Source organism: Pogona vitticeps, chromosome 1 (assembly GCF_051106095.1).
Source record: "Pogona vitticeps strain Pit_001003342236 chromosome 1, PviZW2.1, whole genome shotgun sequence".
Classification (NCBI taxonomy): domain Eukaryota; kingdom Metazoa; phylum Chordata; class Lepidosauria; order Squamata; family Agamidae; genus Pogona; species Pogona vitticeps.
The window spans coordinates 61204338-61219391 of NC_135783.1; the positions used below are offsets into that span (position 1 = coordinate 61204338).

At 40.1% G+C, this 15054-nt stretch overlaps 2 protein-coding genes across 4 annotated transcripts in view; both read right to left on the reverse strand.

Moving 5' to 3' along the window:
* NUP133 (nucleoporin 133) overlaps window positions 1-7151 on the reverse strand; it is a 45886-nt gene extending 38735 nt beyond the window's left edge. The window contains exons 1-4 of one of the 2 annotated variants that reach the window (XM_020786537.3): window positions 6882-7151; window positions 5205-5323; window positions 3415-3518; window positions 1036-1143 (exon numbers count right to left, since the gene is read on the reverse strand). In XM_020786537.3, the coding sequence (XP_020642196.3) occupies window positions 1036-1143; window positions 3415-3518; window positions 5205-5323; window positions 6882-7063 (513 nt within the window). In that variant the 5' untranslated portion in view covers window positions 7064-7151. Of the gene's footprint in view, window positions 1-1035; window positions 1144-3414; window positions 3519-5204; window positions 5324-6881 lie in introns of those variants that run through there. The other variant, XM_020786556.3, reaches the window with a different exon arrangement.
* A 2775-nt stretch (window positions 7152-9926) lies between these two features.
* The window catches only part of ABCB10 (ATP binding cassette subfamily B member 10), a 30852-nt gene continuing 25724 nt past the window's right edge, over window positions 9927-15054 (reverse strand). For both annotated transcript variants that reach the window (XM_072993648.2, XM_072993653.2), the window contains exons 11-13: window positions 14669-14712; window positions 12390-12424; window positions 9927-10381 (exon numbers count right to left, since the gene is read on the reverse strand). In XM_072993648.2, the coding sequence (XP_072849749.2) occupies window positions 10120-10381; window positions 12390-12424; window positions 14669-14712 (341 nt within the window). In that variant the 3' untranslated portion in view covers window positions 9927-10119. The remainder of the gene's footprint in view (window positions 10382-12389; window positions 12425-14668; window positions 14713-15054) is intronic.

A 15054-nucleotide genomic window follows, 5' to 3' on the forward strand; every position in this document is an offset into this window, starting at 1 on the left:
TCTCTGCCCTGGAAACAAAGACCTCAGTTTGCTGTATAGATGTGTGAAATCACACACCTCTTAAGAAGATTTCTGCCTTTATCATACTATGTAAATACATGCATTTTGACAGCTATCAAACCTCCACATTTAAACCTGCTAGTATTTGCAAAAAAATAAATAAATCTTCCTCAACCTTTTCTTCAACAAATATTTGTAAACACTGAAGAAATATACAGAAGGACCACAATATCCAAGACGGATAGGTTCCAAGCCCCTCCACAGATGCTGAAACCTGTGGATTAGCAAAGCATGTGCATAGCATGTTATCTGGCTCCCTCTAGTGAACACTTCTAGTAACTACATCGTGAAAATAAATATACAGTAAATATGTACAGTGGTGCCCCGCATAACGAGCGATTCGTTTGACGAATCCACTTAGCAATGTGTTTTTTGTGATCCTTTTTGCGATCGCATAGCAATGTTTCTAATGGGAAAACATCGCTTTGTGATGATCGGTAAGCGTTTCGCTTACCGATTTTCGCATAGCGATGTTTTGGGAACAGCTGATCGGCCGCGTAATTAAAATGGCCGCCCACAGCGTTTTCGCACCCTTTCCTTGCTTACCGGGCAGCGAAAATGGCGGCCGCATGGAGGATTTCCACATAGCGGTGAGTTTACAGCCCATAGGAACAAATTAAACATGTTTTAATGCGTTCCTATGGGCTTTTTTGCCCCGCATAGTGACGAATCCACATAGCGATGATTTTTTGGGAACGGATTATCGTCGCTATGTGGGGCACCACTGTATTTGGGGATGTTATTTAATATTTTCAGGCAACAGAAAAGGGAAACCACAGATATTGATCGTATGGATGGGGGGATGTTTCCTACTGTATAGCCAAATAGTAAATATATTTATTAAAATCACTCTTGCACAAGTGGCACATTGATCGTTTGATTTCACTGTAAATAATTTCTGAAGGACCCCATGACAAAGGATGGCATTTATTTATTTTACAAAGAACTGTTCAAAAAGAATACAAAATTTCTCACCTGTAAAGAAGGTGCTTCACCAGGTGTGGCAAGGTAGGATATTGCTACTAAGCCTGCACTCCACAGATAGTCACTGGGGGGTAACTGCAGTTCTTTGCATGCAGACAGCTGCAACACATAAATGTCTATTTTGTCTGACAATGTTTAATTTAGAAGATGAACTTAAAGTGTTGAATTTTGCTAAAAGTTTATTTGAGAACATCTACCAAATCCTTAAAAACTGGAAATAAAGTGTCTAATCCATCTAAACTCCTGTTTTATCATGTTATCAATTTTTAAAAAGCATATTCCTGCTGTCAATTCTCAATCCCAGTTTTTCCCCAGATATGCAAAATATATGAAAATGTAGATGTTACAGGAAGTGTAAATGCCTGTATCATTTCTGAAATGTAGTTTTTATATTTATCCATTTTGGACATAAAATGATAAATAGAAAGTGAAGTAGTCTGCAATTCCTACATCCAAAAACACATTTAAGTTCAGGTTTCACAAACACTACATAAGACTCAGACAGAATAAGGAAAAGGTGTGTGGTCCCCAAGATTACACAAATTAGCAAAGAAGAAGAAGGAGGAGGAGGAGGAGGAGGAGGAGGAGGGTGCTGCTTATATTCCGCCCCATAGCACTTAGAGCACTTTCTGGGAGGTTTACTAGTTAATTATGCAGGCTACACATTGTCCCCACCTCCACCGCTCAGCAAGCTGGGTACTCATTTTACCAATCTCAGAAGGATGAAAGGATGAATGAACCTTGAGCCAGCTACCTGAGATTAAACCCCAGGTTGTGAGCAGTTTTGGTTGTAGTACAGCAGTTTAACCACTGTGCCACAAGGCTCCTGTAACAGTGGGTGATCCCTTTTATTGAACGAGTATAAATCACACAAATTGCAAGCATTCAGGGAGAAAATCCACTTCTTCAAGTGTAGCACAATCACTTAAGACAACATTTTTTAATGTAGAAAAATTGTACACAAGAGTCCAAAAACTGGTGGTACATGTTTCTGAGAGTTGATGTAATTCTTCTGAGACTGTATTCTCAAGCCCCTTTGCAGCACGGTCTGGAATTTTTACACCCCTGTCTTAGGGCCAAAAGGCTGTTAATTACTCTGTGATTGCCAGGGCTTGAAAAATCCACTCATCTTTGATGAGTGAAACATTGCTTGACGAGCCACAGCTCCCTCTCTACCTCCTTGCCTCCTTACCCTCAGTCCTGCTCTCTCTTTCTTTCTCTGATCCTGCAGTCCTCCCCTCCCCCTTCCCATTGCAAAAGGAAAAACAGCCCCCTTCTTGCGAGAAGAAAGTTTGAGGACATGAGGCAGAGGGCACCAGGGATGGGAGACAGAGGGCAGCGGAGGGGGTTTGGATGCACAGGAAGCCGAAAGCCAGCAGCGGAGGTCAGGGCGGCTTTCAGCTTCCTGGGCTTCCAAAGCTGCACCCGCTGCCTTCTGTCTCCAGTCCCCAGTGTCCTCTGCCTCCCCGTGAAGACAGAAGGCAGCGGGTGCAGCTTTGGAAGACCGTGCTGCAAAGGGGCTTGAGAATACAGCCTCAGAAGAATTACATCAACTCTCAGAAACATGGGAGGCAGAGGGCAGCGGGGACAGGAGGCAGAGGGTGCAGCTTTGGAAGCCCAGGAATTTTTTTCTTTGGCCAGAATGGATTAAATGGTTTTCAATGCATTCCTATGGGAAATGGTGCTTCAACGTACAAAATGTTCGAGTTACGGCCACTGGTCCAATACGGATTAATTTCGTAAGTTGAGACACCACTGTATATATAAAATAAAGGCAGCATACACTGGGTTCTATCTATATGTTATGTCCTGTCAAGTCAGATTTAACTTATGATTAAATGGGACTTAGGGTTTCCGAGGTATGTGAGACATTTTAGGAGTGGTTTTAACAATGCCACTACTGGTGAGCTTTAATGGCTGAGCACAAATTCGAACATGGGACTCCTAAATTGTAGTCCACCACTTTATTCACTATACTACATTGGCTGTCTATATGTAAAGTAATATGGATTCTTTTTGACAGTGCTGGAAACAGGAGATATTAGAGTACAAGTCCCACTGAAATTCTAAAAGGTATTATTCCAAGAAAGTGTATGTGTACATACTGAGCAATTTATTCCTTCCATTACAATGCATACAAATTAATTAGTAAAATAATACAAAAGAGGAAGCTTACAAGGTGAAAGCTAGCCTTCATTTTAATAGTCATATGTCCAATACTGAATTATTTATCATCTAAACCTCCCCAGAGAACACTTTAAATGATGCAAAACAAATGTATTCCAAATTGCCATCAGTGGTGCTCATACCAATGCCACTTCTGAGGGTCCTTATTTGTCCATTTCCATTCGTAACCCACTGTTAATTTACCTTAGCAACTGGTGGCAGACCAATCTTCCAAATAATTAACCTGTCTTTATAGACCAGCCAAGCCCATCCACTTTCATCTAGCTCTATACTCAAATGGTCCTCAGCTATATAAAAAAAGAGAACATATTTGTTTAGATTTATATTCTGCTCTTCTCTAGAACTGGGACACAAAGTAGTCTGCAAAGATTAAAAGGACATGCAGATAAAGATATAAATAAAACATTATAATGCTAAAATAGCAGATGATATAAAAACTCCACTGAATGAAAAAGCATTTTAAAACATGCACAGATGTTAACCAGTACCAATTTAGTAAAACACTGCTTTCCTCTGCTCCTATACAATTGTAAAAGTGTGCCTGATTAAAAAGGTGTTCATCTACTGCTGGAATGACCACAAAGACAGGGTCATCTGGCCTTTCTTGGCTGAGAGCTCTATAGCCTGACAGCAGCCACTAAACCTAAAATATCTGAGAAAGAGTGGAATAAGTATGTCTCTTTAAGTATTACACATTTCATGAAAAAGCAATGAACTAACAAAGCCTGGGGGCATAAGTCACATTAAAGAATTAATTTACAATACTGTTTAGAACTCCTCTTTATCTTTGTCAATAGAGCCCAATAAAAAGTAATACTATCAGAAGTACCTCAATATTCAATTATATTTAGGACATTTATATCTAATCTGTTGCCAAATAGCCTCAAGGAGGTATAAGAAAAACAACATATAATTAAAATATAACAGGGACTAAAATGGCAAGTACTGTAAAGAAACAGCAAATACAAGAATAAATTGGGGGGGGGATCATTTGGAGAAATCAAAACAAAATAGCAGATCAAAGGTAAACTACCAACATTCTAATATATTCAAAGACACAAAGAGGATGTGAGCACAGAACAGACTACAATTTAAAAAGTAGAAAGTGGGCCTGCAACAATATGCTGCAGTGTTGAGTGTTCCAGTTTCCAAGATATTCAATTTCAGCTGCACAGAAATAATTTAAAACCATTTCTTTGATTTCATAAGCCAATAACCTGAAGCACTTCTATCTCCTGTTGGAAATAAGTACTGTATTTGCTGGCGTATAAGACTACTTTTTTGCCCTGAAAAACATGCCTCCAAGTGGGGGGGGGGTTGTCTTATATGCCGGGTGCACTTCAGTTGGGATAGACATAGCTGCCCATAGCGGCCTTCCGATGCTCGCCCGGTGCCCACAGTAGCCTCCCGATGCCTGCCCACCTCATTCTACATACTGTCCAGTATCGCGCGGTATCCAGCGTGGTGCGGCGAGCATCAGCAGCGAGACAGGGGTGCCAGCCTTTTCGACATAACCGGCCCGTTCTGCTTGGCAGGAAGCAGCGGCGCTCCGGCCTGCTCACACATGCACACTTGCGCACTAGTGCCAGTCACAGGGAGATGCAGGGGCAGGCCTGAGGCACTGCGGTCGTACAATGGTGACAATTAATAGCACCTTTTATTTGGTGTGTGGAAGGTGTGCGGAAGAGGGGATAGTCTTATATGGCGAGAATATAGCAAACTCTATATTTTGAGTGGAAATGTTGGGGGGTCGTCTTATACGCCCAGTTGTCTTATATGCCGGCAAATACGGTAATATCTAAATGGCAATCCCTAAATGAGCATTTTGGTATCTCAAACTTGAACTTTATATTGTCTGAAATGTGCATCTATCACCACATCTATGAATGCAAACAGTAATCAAGCATTACTTGGAACTCTACAAATCTAACAATCATTTGCCATTATTCAGTGTTATCTGATGAAGCACTTACCACCAGCCATTCTCAAGGCCTCTACAACTTTCACTGGCAGAGGTGAGCCACAGTTTCTCATCTCATAACTGCTGGTTTCACATCCTATTGGATGGTGTATAACTTTTGTTGGTGTAGATCTAGGCAAAAGCAACCACAATGAACATTTTCAATATTCTTCCATTTCAAATACAGTAAACAGTTACTTAAGGTGCAATTGAAGTGTTAATACAGTGTGCCCCGCATAGCGACGTTAATCTGTTCCAGGATTAACATCGCTATCTGGATTCATCGCTATGCGTTGCCATACATTTCAATGGGAAATGGTGCTTCAACTTACAAAAATTTTGAGTTACGGCCACTGTTCCAATACGGATTAATTTTGTAAGTCGAGACACCAATGCACGTCCTTCTAACATCTAATAAGTATTCTATAGCAAGAAACCACCCAGTGATACAGAATTATTGGATGCCAAAGGTGTCTCTGGTAAGATCCAATTGTTTGCTCACTTCTAATATAAAGGCCACCAGCATTCACTGTGACTGAGATTAGAATGGCTAGTTTGCTACTACAGATGAACATAGCTACCTATTTGCATTTTGACTCTTTGGGATGTCTGACTATGGGGACTGCCATGACGAATGCCTGCATTTCTACACTTACAGCACATGTCACAACATGCAAATTGTTTATTAACTCAAGTAGCACAACACATGGGAAAGCAAGTATTTAAGTAACTGGAAAAATTCCCCAATGGCTTTTCAAATCAATGTAATCACCAATATAATAACTGGCAAGTGTTACATCTGAAAATTATCCAGACTGCAGCACAACAGAGAAAATCAAACTGTATCTTCTTTTTCTGTGCTCTAGTGGTTCTTAACCTTGGGTTACTCAGGTGTTTTTGAACTGCAACTCCCAGAAACCCCAGCCAGCACAACTGGTGGTGAAGGCTCCTGGGAGTTGCAGTCCAAAAACACTTTGGTAACCAAGGTTAAGAACCACTGCAAGATGAAACCTCCTCCTCTAAAGCTGGAGAAAATCTGACAATAGCTTGACAGAAGTAAATCTGCTAATTATGAAGACAACTCTGCATTTTTAAAAAAATTCCATATAAAATGAACTATACAGCTGATCAGCTTAGTTACTGGTATCATTAATCTTACTGGCTACATTTATATTCCCCCTCCTTCATTCCTCCACTTAGGTAAAGTGGGATCATCTCTTTCTCTTTACTTTATCCTTTAGCCCTTCCAATAGCCTTGCGAGGTAGGTCAACATGAAATAAAGTGAGTTCCATGATTGGAACCTGTATCTTCCAATCGAGAATTCTGACCAGTACACCACACTGGCTTTCAATATGTTGGCAAAATTAAAGGGTGAAAGGGAAAAAAAAATAGAAGAACATTGATTTCATTTTATCACTCTCCCCCCCCCCGGGGGGCATCATATTCAGGCTGACTAACATGGCTAATTCTTTGGAAATCCCTTGTCGGTAGTATCAGCACTCGGAGTGCAACTGAGACGACTAAGCAGTGAAGAGTTCCCCTACTTCTAGTCTTCACTTCCTTACGGTATTCTGCTACAGAGATGTTAGCTGCTAAAATAACCGGATTGCCTCCTTTGACTTCGCCAAGCAAAATCTGGCGCCGGCCCCTCCTCCCTCTGGGCTGGGCAAACCCCGACCTGACACTCACCGTGCGGAGAGAGAACCGAGGCTCTTCCTGGTGGCCGGAGAGAACAGGGCCGGGGAACTGACGGAAGGAGTTGCCAGCCCTCGGCTCTTTCGGCCTGCCGGCCGGAGACCTCTTCGGCCTGGCCCCCCACCGGCGCCGGCGCCTGGAGTATGAGGCGAACCGGCAGAAGGTGAAAGAAACATCCTCGCCACAGAACTCCAAGCCTTCCACCCACAGAAACCCTCGAGCGACCCGGACGGCACGACGCGCTCGCGCACCAAATGTACGTCATCCCTTGTCCTCCAGGAAGCGATTGGTCGAACAGCCTGAGCGCTTTTGCCTGTTTGGCTCAGGGAGGCGGGAAATGCCGTTGAAAGGGAAAGCGCGAGACACGGGGGGCGGGGGGAGCACGGTTATTCCCTGGGGGAAATATGAGGCCATCTCCGAGACAAAAAGTAGCGGGCTCGTTCAGAGCTGCTCCAGTTTGGTTTTGTTTTTAATAAAACGCCAGCGCGAAAGTGACGTTAGTTTTATTATTGCACGAATTTATGACTAATGTTTTTATTTGCCCGGTTTTTAATGGACATTCGGAAGGCTAAACATAACTTGTCAACATGAATGCATAAGCGGAGTTCGGTGGCAATTAACATATTAACCTATGAATGTTTTTTTATTTTTAAAAAATGAATGAGCCAGGACGAGAGCATCGCAGGAAACCAGCCATCTCGTCTGTCCAAATAAGCAATTCCTGCTGCAACTGGATGTACATGCTCTCTCCCTGTACAAAAACGGGTGGAGGAACTAGCTACTTAATGCAGAATTGCACTTCAAATGCTGTAACGCCACTACTGAACAAATCCACTTGGTCCCAGCAAATTCAATACCGGCCTTAAAATGCAGTTACAGATAAATCAGTTGATATAAATATGCTCAAGCATGGTTTTACAAATTGGTTCAGATTTTTGGCTTCATGATTAACGAGGTTGCAGGGCGGATTCTAAGTCATGACCTGGTGAAGATGGAAAGGCCAAGGGCCTTCTGCCTTCGTCCCATTACCTCCTGGCAAATAGAAGGGGAAGATATGGAGGCAATGACAGATTTTACTTTCTTGGGCTCCATGATCATTGCAGATGGTGACAGCAGCCATGAAATTAAAAGACGCCTCCTTCTTGGGAGGAAAGCGATGACAAACCTAGACAGCATCTTGAAAAGCAGAGACATCACCTTGCCGACAAAGGTCTGCATAGTCAAAGCTATGTTTTTCCGGTAGTTTTGTATGGAGGCATTCAAGATACTGTATTCCTATCAGCTGCTGGGCCATGTCTTGTCTGTTTTGCCTTTTTGTGTCTCCTGTCCTAATCAAACCTGAGTTAGGATGAAAAAATGTCTCAGGGTACCTAAAAAGCCCTCTTTCCATTGTTTCATGTAGATTTTTTTAAAAAAATCTTCCTCTGGAGAATTATGTATAATTCTCAAATTTGGGGGGGGGGTTGTTGTTAAAAAATCTTTATTTTGATGCAGAAACAATAGAATTCCTATCAAAGGCAGATAAGTAAGCCCAGTTTCTTCATGCTCTGGCAGTGGCAGGAATATCAACACTTGAACTGCCCTTGGCTTCCAAAACTCGACCTAGGGTTCACTTACCATTTATGAATAATTGAAAGAGAAACATTACAGCATACTAAACTGTAACGTTCTGTCAAAAAAAACTTGAAAACCTGAATGCCAATTCTGATCAGGTCCAACCACAACGGAAATTACCATTCAATATCTGGAGGTCCACTGTTTCACCAGCCTCTATGTGCTCATATTTTATTAAATATGTTTTGAAATGCTCTTACAACAAAATATGAAAATCTGATCTCAACTTGAGAAGAAACTATATTCAAGTGTATAAAAGTTCAGTAAGGTGGCAACTTCAAAAGAATCACACAGAGGTGTAGTCATGTGTGAGAGAGGCGGAGACCCGCCCAGCAGGGCTGAAAATTAGAGGGTACATTGACCATGACATATCTACTTTGAAAGTGAGACATATTTCCTTTTCAGTTGTTACTTGTTTCCATGTAATCTAATCACATGAAATCTCTAATAAAATTAACAAAACTGGAGAAGGACACTCAGTTTTAAAAGCAGCAAGGATACTACTTTTTAAATATTTTATATTAAAAAGACTCCTGTTCTTTTGCTAAGGAAAAGATACTTAATCGCAGAATGAAATATTCAAATAGTTTTGTTCTCCTTCTACATGAAATAAAGTATTCTTTAAAATTAGCAATATCTAATATACATCTAAATAAATATGCTTCCTATTTTGTAGCAAATGTTGGATTTTTATTTCTACCATCCTGTAACTTATGACCCAAGAACAAAAAAAGTGGTATGCTGGCAATTCAATGCAGTTATATGGGAGTGAGTCCAGCAAGGTACCAGTGGTGGAACCTTAAGCCTCCTTCATACAAAGTAGTTGCTTCAACACCTGTCTTCTGCTCCTTCCTTAAACACCACAAGAGGCAGTCCAAATGGCATGCAGACTGAGGAGACATGTCAAAACTTCTGATTTAATTCCAACAGCTTGGATTTTTCTGTGGAAGTGCTTTCTGTCTAATGGACTGGGGCTGACACAGGATTGTATATATACATATTTTAAAATACATACACACACATTTAACTCTATACAGTTCTGTCTCTCTTTCTCCATAGTTAGCAAGTTCTCTGTAACTTTGTCTATCAGTTCCTACCATCCAGTAACAATGTTCTGGAGGGTCCTCTAATACTCTGAAGGAGATTTACTAAAAATGTAGGAGAAAACGGTATAAATCACCTCCTTCTCCAACTGTGAATGAAAAGTACTATGAACAATCTCTTACTTCAATCTAGTACTGTAACTTAAAAAGGGTTATAGAATTTATTGTGGCTTTGATTTTCTGCAATCTCAGACCAGGCTGAAAAACCAAAAGGAAGTTGCAAAGCCTTAAGACGAAAAATCAGTAAAGATCCCTATCATGGCAACCATACCCATGAATCAAGCAGCAAAATAAAATAATTAAAGAATTACAATATGAAAAATTTGCTTGATAACTTCACAATATATTTAGATGCTGTGAATAAAAAGTACAAGCAAGTTTTCAAATACTTGAAACACAGTGGAAAAATATATAAATACATTTACTGTACATAAATGGAATCATAATTTAAAACTCTTGGAAATGTATTACATACATAGTTTTTCCATATTTTATTCTTTAAAAATATTTGTCCATCAGGATTTAATATTTAACGCAAAACTATCACTGTTCTGGATAAAAGATTGTTTCTTCATTAGTCTGCTGAAAAGTCCATTTGGGTTTGCAAGCAATGTCCCATGTTTTCCACACTCAATAATTCTGCCTTGATCAAGAACTGCAACAGAGTTAGCATTCTGAATAGTGGAGAGACGGTGAGCAATAATCAGTACAGTTCTCCCTTCCATGAGCCGATCTAATGCTTCTTGGACTTGGAATTCATTTTCAGCATCCAAAGCACTAATTAATGAAAGAATGAAGGAAGGGGGAAATATGTTAATATCTCAATCAATTTTTTCCCAATTGTTTCACTACAGACTATAGCTGTCTTGGTTTGTTTCGATTTCCTTTTAAATCTTTCATAAATGGCAATAGCTGAAGGATATTTAACAAAGCCCAATGTTTTTCCTGAAAAAGTAATTCCTCTTTTGAAAGAATCTTAACACATGGCCTTAATCACATTTTGTATTCTATAGAAATCTTTGGAATTTTAAAGAGATATTATCATTTTTAATGTACACAGAAATTCTCTAAGTGGGAGAATTGATTCTCTTTCAGAACGAGGTGACTGAGGCTTATGACATTTTGTAGAATTATGTTGCATTTATTTAAAATACACAGGTTGAATATGGGCAGAGGCCACAGTTTAAACTGCGGTCCCTTACAAATATTAAAGTACTATCCAGTACTGTCTGCATATTATATTCATGAGCTGAAACCCAGTAATGTAAAGTTATGATGTGTAAATACAATGTCATCAGCCATGACAGTACTTTTGTAATTAGAAATTTTTGTATCCTCCCCAAAGGTTCCTAAGTTCCCTTAGGATTCCTTTGGTTTTTAGAAACCCTTTGGAGATAATAGGATGACGACAGGAAGTTTTGAATTTTGGAAAATTGTGCTGTTGGTCTCGCTATGGCTAAACATATCTTTCTGCCCTGTTTTGCTGTCCCCAAAGGTTTACCCAGGAGCAAGCATGGGGAGGGATAGGGAACTTTTAATTATATATGTGACTGATGATGTCATAAGAATGATGTAACTTTCGGTCAATTCAAAGTCTTTGTTTTAACTAGAAATAGGCACTTACAGTGCTTTGACACAGTTCAGTGTTGTGCAGGCGCCCCAGATATTACACCCGGCCTCCACCCCCACTCAGATGAAAAGGCTGGGCAGGAAAGCCCATGATGCTGCTTCTGATGGGGCACTCACGGGAGGAGGTGGGGTGCAGAATCCAGATCGCCCATGCAACACCTGTGGGCCTGATCTGCTAAACCACGCCAAAATGTCAAACCACAGTTGTGCCCATCTCTAGTTCTAACCTATAAGCCCTAAATGGCTAGGCACCAAGCTGTCTGAAAGACTGCAGCTTATTTTATGACAATACTCAAATGTTAAGATAATCAGGAGGGGCCTTTCTCTCGGTTCCACCATCTCCACAGGTGTGTTTGGTGGGGACATGGGAGAGGGCCTTCTCTGCTGCTGCCTCCACACTCTGGAACTCCCTCCCACAGAAAGCCAGGCTGGCCCCATCTTTGCTGTCCTTCCACAAGAAGGGAAAGGCCTTTCTCTTCATGCAAGCTTTCCCTGAGTGACTGGCTACCAGAGTAGGATTTTTAAAATAAAATTTTGTTCCTTACTGCTCTGAATGTGTTTTGGTGTTGTTTATGTATTTTAGTATAGTATTTATTTGATCCCTTTTAATATATATGTATACTCAGTGTTGTTAGCTTTAAATACTGTATTTTAATGATGTAAGCTGAGGTCCTTCTGTGAGTAGAAAGGTGGGGTAAAAAGGATTTTAAATACATAAATAAATAACTCCACAGTACAGGATTTCAACCATAATGTTTTTGGCACTTGTGCAACGCTGGAGTATTTTGTAGCTGCTAAATTTTAACTTTATAATCACGGATTTGTATGCATTTACAAATTTTGTATATCCTCAGGATATTTCAGGCTTTTGAAGAAGTATGTCTCAGTCCTTGTTACAATGTCATAGCAGGAAATAAATCTGATACAGTTTCATACCTGAGATAATAAAATAGGAGCAAAAGTGCCTGAAGATTTGAAAGGGCAGCAGAAAAGCTTGAAACCCACGGTAAACAGGAAAAGGATTTAAATCCTTTAGATTAGAACAAGATCACCAAGAGAGATACCAATCAGCCCTAAGTGTTTCTGGCATTTTTTCCCTTATAAGCAAAATATTATTTCACCTGACAATCTCTTTTATATCATCTATATTACTCACCTTGTTGCTTCATCAAGAAGAAGAATTTTTGGATTCTGAAAAACAAAATGGAATAATTTCACTTGGACAATGTTTGGGATGGTGAAGCCTGTTTTAGTGTACAAACCGTAGAAAAAAGAACTGAAATCCCAATGTATGTGCATCATCAGGAAGGACAGATAAATTTATAATCAAGATATAGCTCTTGGGTTTTTTATATATTGAAGCCAATTAAAGGGAAGGGAAATCTTTTCTACCTATGGAGGTTGTTGTATTGGCTAACTTGACAGTGTTAGCTTTAACTTTTACACCCAATGCTCACTTCTTTTCTTTCTACCATGTTTCCCCGAAAATAAAACAGGGTCTTATATTAATTTTTGCTCCAAAAAACGCATTAGGGCTTTATTTTCAGGAGATGTTTTATTTTTTTCATGTACAACAATCTACATTTATTTAAATACAGTAATGTCATCTTCTGGTTGTTGCACAGTGGTGCAGAGTTTCACTTAACTATGGCTTATTTTTGGGGTATGGCTTATATTACAAGCATCCTGAAAAATCATACTAGGGCTTATTCTCAGGTTAGGTCTTATTTTCAGAGAAACAGGGTATGTATCATAAACTGTTTGAAAGGAAACAGGAATTGTCTGACCACAACCAGACAAACACATGCAAGTTTGAGATAGATCATGTAGGAGGTATCCTCATCATCATACAACTGCAGAGCCCCTGCCAAGGAGTTTCAGTGACAATGGAACTACAGAGAGCTCCTGCACACCCAGATCACCATCATGCCCAGCATGAAATACAAAGTCCAGAGTGTACCCTGCTATATGTGCGGGGCCAGAAACCACTTGGGACAGAGCCATGGTTGTCATGGAGGACATGAAATCCTGAGCGGCTTCTAATAAGTTGGTCTCAGCATGGAAATTGAAGTTCCCCCAGTCCTATCAGCCTAGAGGACTCCAACATCACCTCCGATACCAACTCAGTCAGCTCAGGAAGGGAGACTGTTGAGCAGCAGGGCGGATGGTATACCAACAGAATCCCTCTTCTGACCTGGGCGCCCACCTTCAAGTATACACACTCGAACCCAGAAAACTGTGGGACAAGGCACCTGGGGAGGGGGATGGAATCACAATAGACTACTGCAACTCCACCTCCTGGCCCCCCAGGTCTGGCCTGCTGATGCACAGAGAACCCAGGTGGGCTAAGTGGGAAGGACTAACTCCCCCAGCTTCATCCAGCCAGGTCTCTGTAATACAGGCCAAGCCAGCCTCCTCCTCCAGGATCAGGTCCTGGATGGCTGATGTTGTCCCTTTTACTGACCTGGCATTCAGCAGCATCAACTGGAAATCCTGAAAGCAGCTCAGTTTGCCAGGCCAAAATCAGGTGAAAACAGAGTATTTTGGCATAGCAGTTTCAGTGATATGAAGCATGTACAAAAGGAGCAAAGAATTCCTTATCTCAGGGGACCTGCTAACATTGTTGCACTGACAAACACACCAGTACCACTGTGTGGAGAAATCTGACATCTCTTGGACAAATCCTATCTAATAATGTTTAAAGATGAATCAGGTCTTATAGATCTTATTTGTTCTGTTAAAATTCTTTTAGGACAAAGAAAAGCATCTCAGATGTCTCAAAAATTCCTGTTATTTTTCATAAAATAAAAAAATACACATTTCACAACAGGTGATGTTCCTCTGAAGTTTTTCTCCTTTGTAAAGGTCTAGTTTTATTTAACTAGGCTAAGAGTTATTACAAAACACGAAGACATTCTATTTTGTGAATACACATTATGCTTAAAGTAATGTGCAAATTGTAATTAGCATTACCAAAGACCCAGCTGATCTTCTTCAAGTACAAAGTGTGATACTTTTAACATCCGGAAAAAAATTAGTAACTTAATGGGGTTCCTAAGGCACTGCTTCTGAAACAGGATATTCTCAAAAGAACTGTTGAACAGGCCCCGTGAACAATCTGATTTTCACATCCTCAAAAAATAAAATAAAATAAAATAAAAAAGACTAGGCAATAAAAATAACAGAACGCATTTATTTATTTATATGACTTTTATACTGCCCATCTGGCTGCCAAGGTCACCCTGGGCTATTTACTTTCAAACAAATACCATATATAGACTCTCTCTATATATATATAGAATATATGGTATCACAATAACTATAATTTCTAGTTCTTCTGCTAACTGAGCTATGAAGCACCTTTCAACACACAATATTTAATATCTGTCTACCCTTTCTTTAAAACACAGACATGAAAAAAGACAAAAGACTTACCTTGAGAAGAGCTCGGGCAATTGCAATTCGTTGTTTTTGCCCACCTAATATAAATAGATATGAAGTAAATATTTATGTTAAAAAATTCTGCAGTTTTCTGTTTTAACTCATCTTGCTAACTTAAATGTAGGAGATAATGAAGGCAAATTCACTATACTAACCATAAAGCATACTGTACAGCCATATAAATGTTAGCACTGTGATCCCACATCAGCCAAATGCTGAATTCTGGGTTGAATGAGACTATTGATGTTGCCCCAGGTGCACCCCAGATCAACATGCACAAATCAGGTTTCAGTGCAGATCAGACAAATGAGGATGGCATTGGGTGGGGGGAGTAGCATTAGGAGGATTAAAGTTTTTAAAAGCGGAGGTGTAAAACAGAG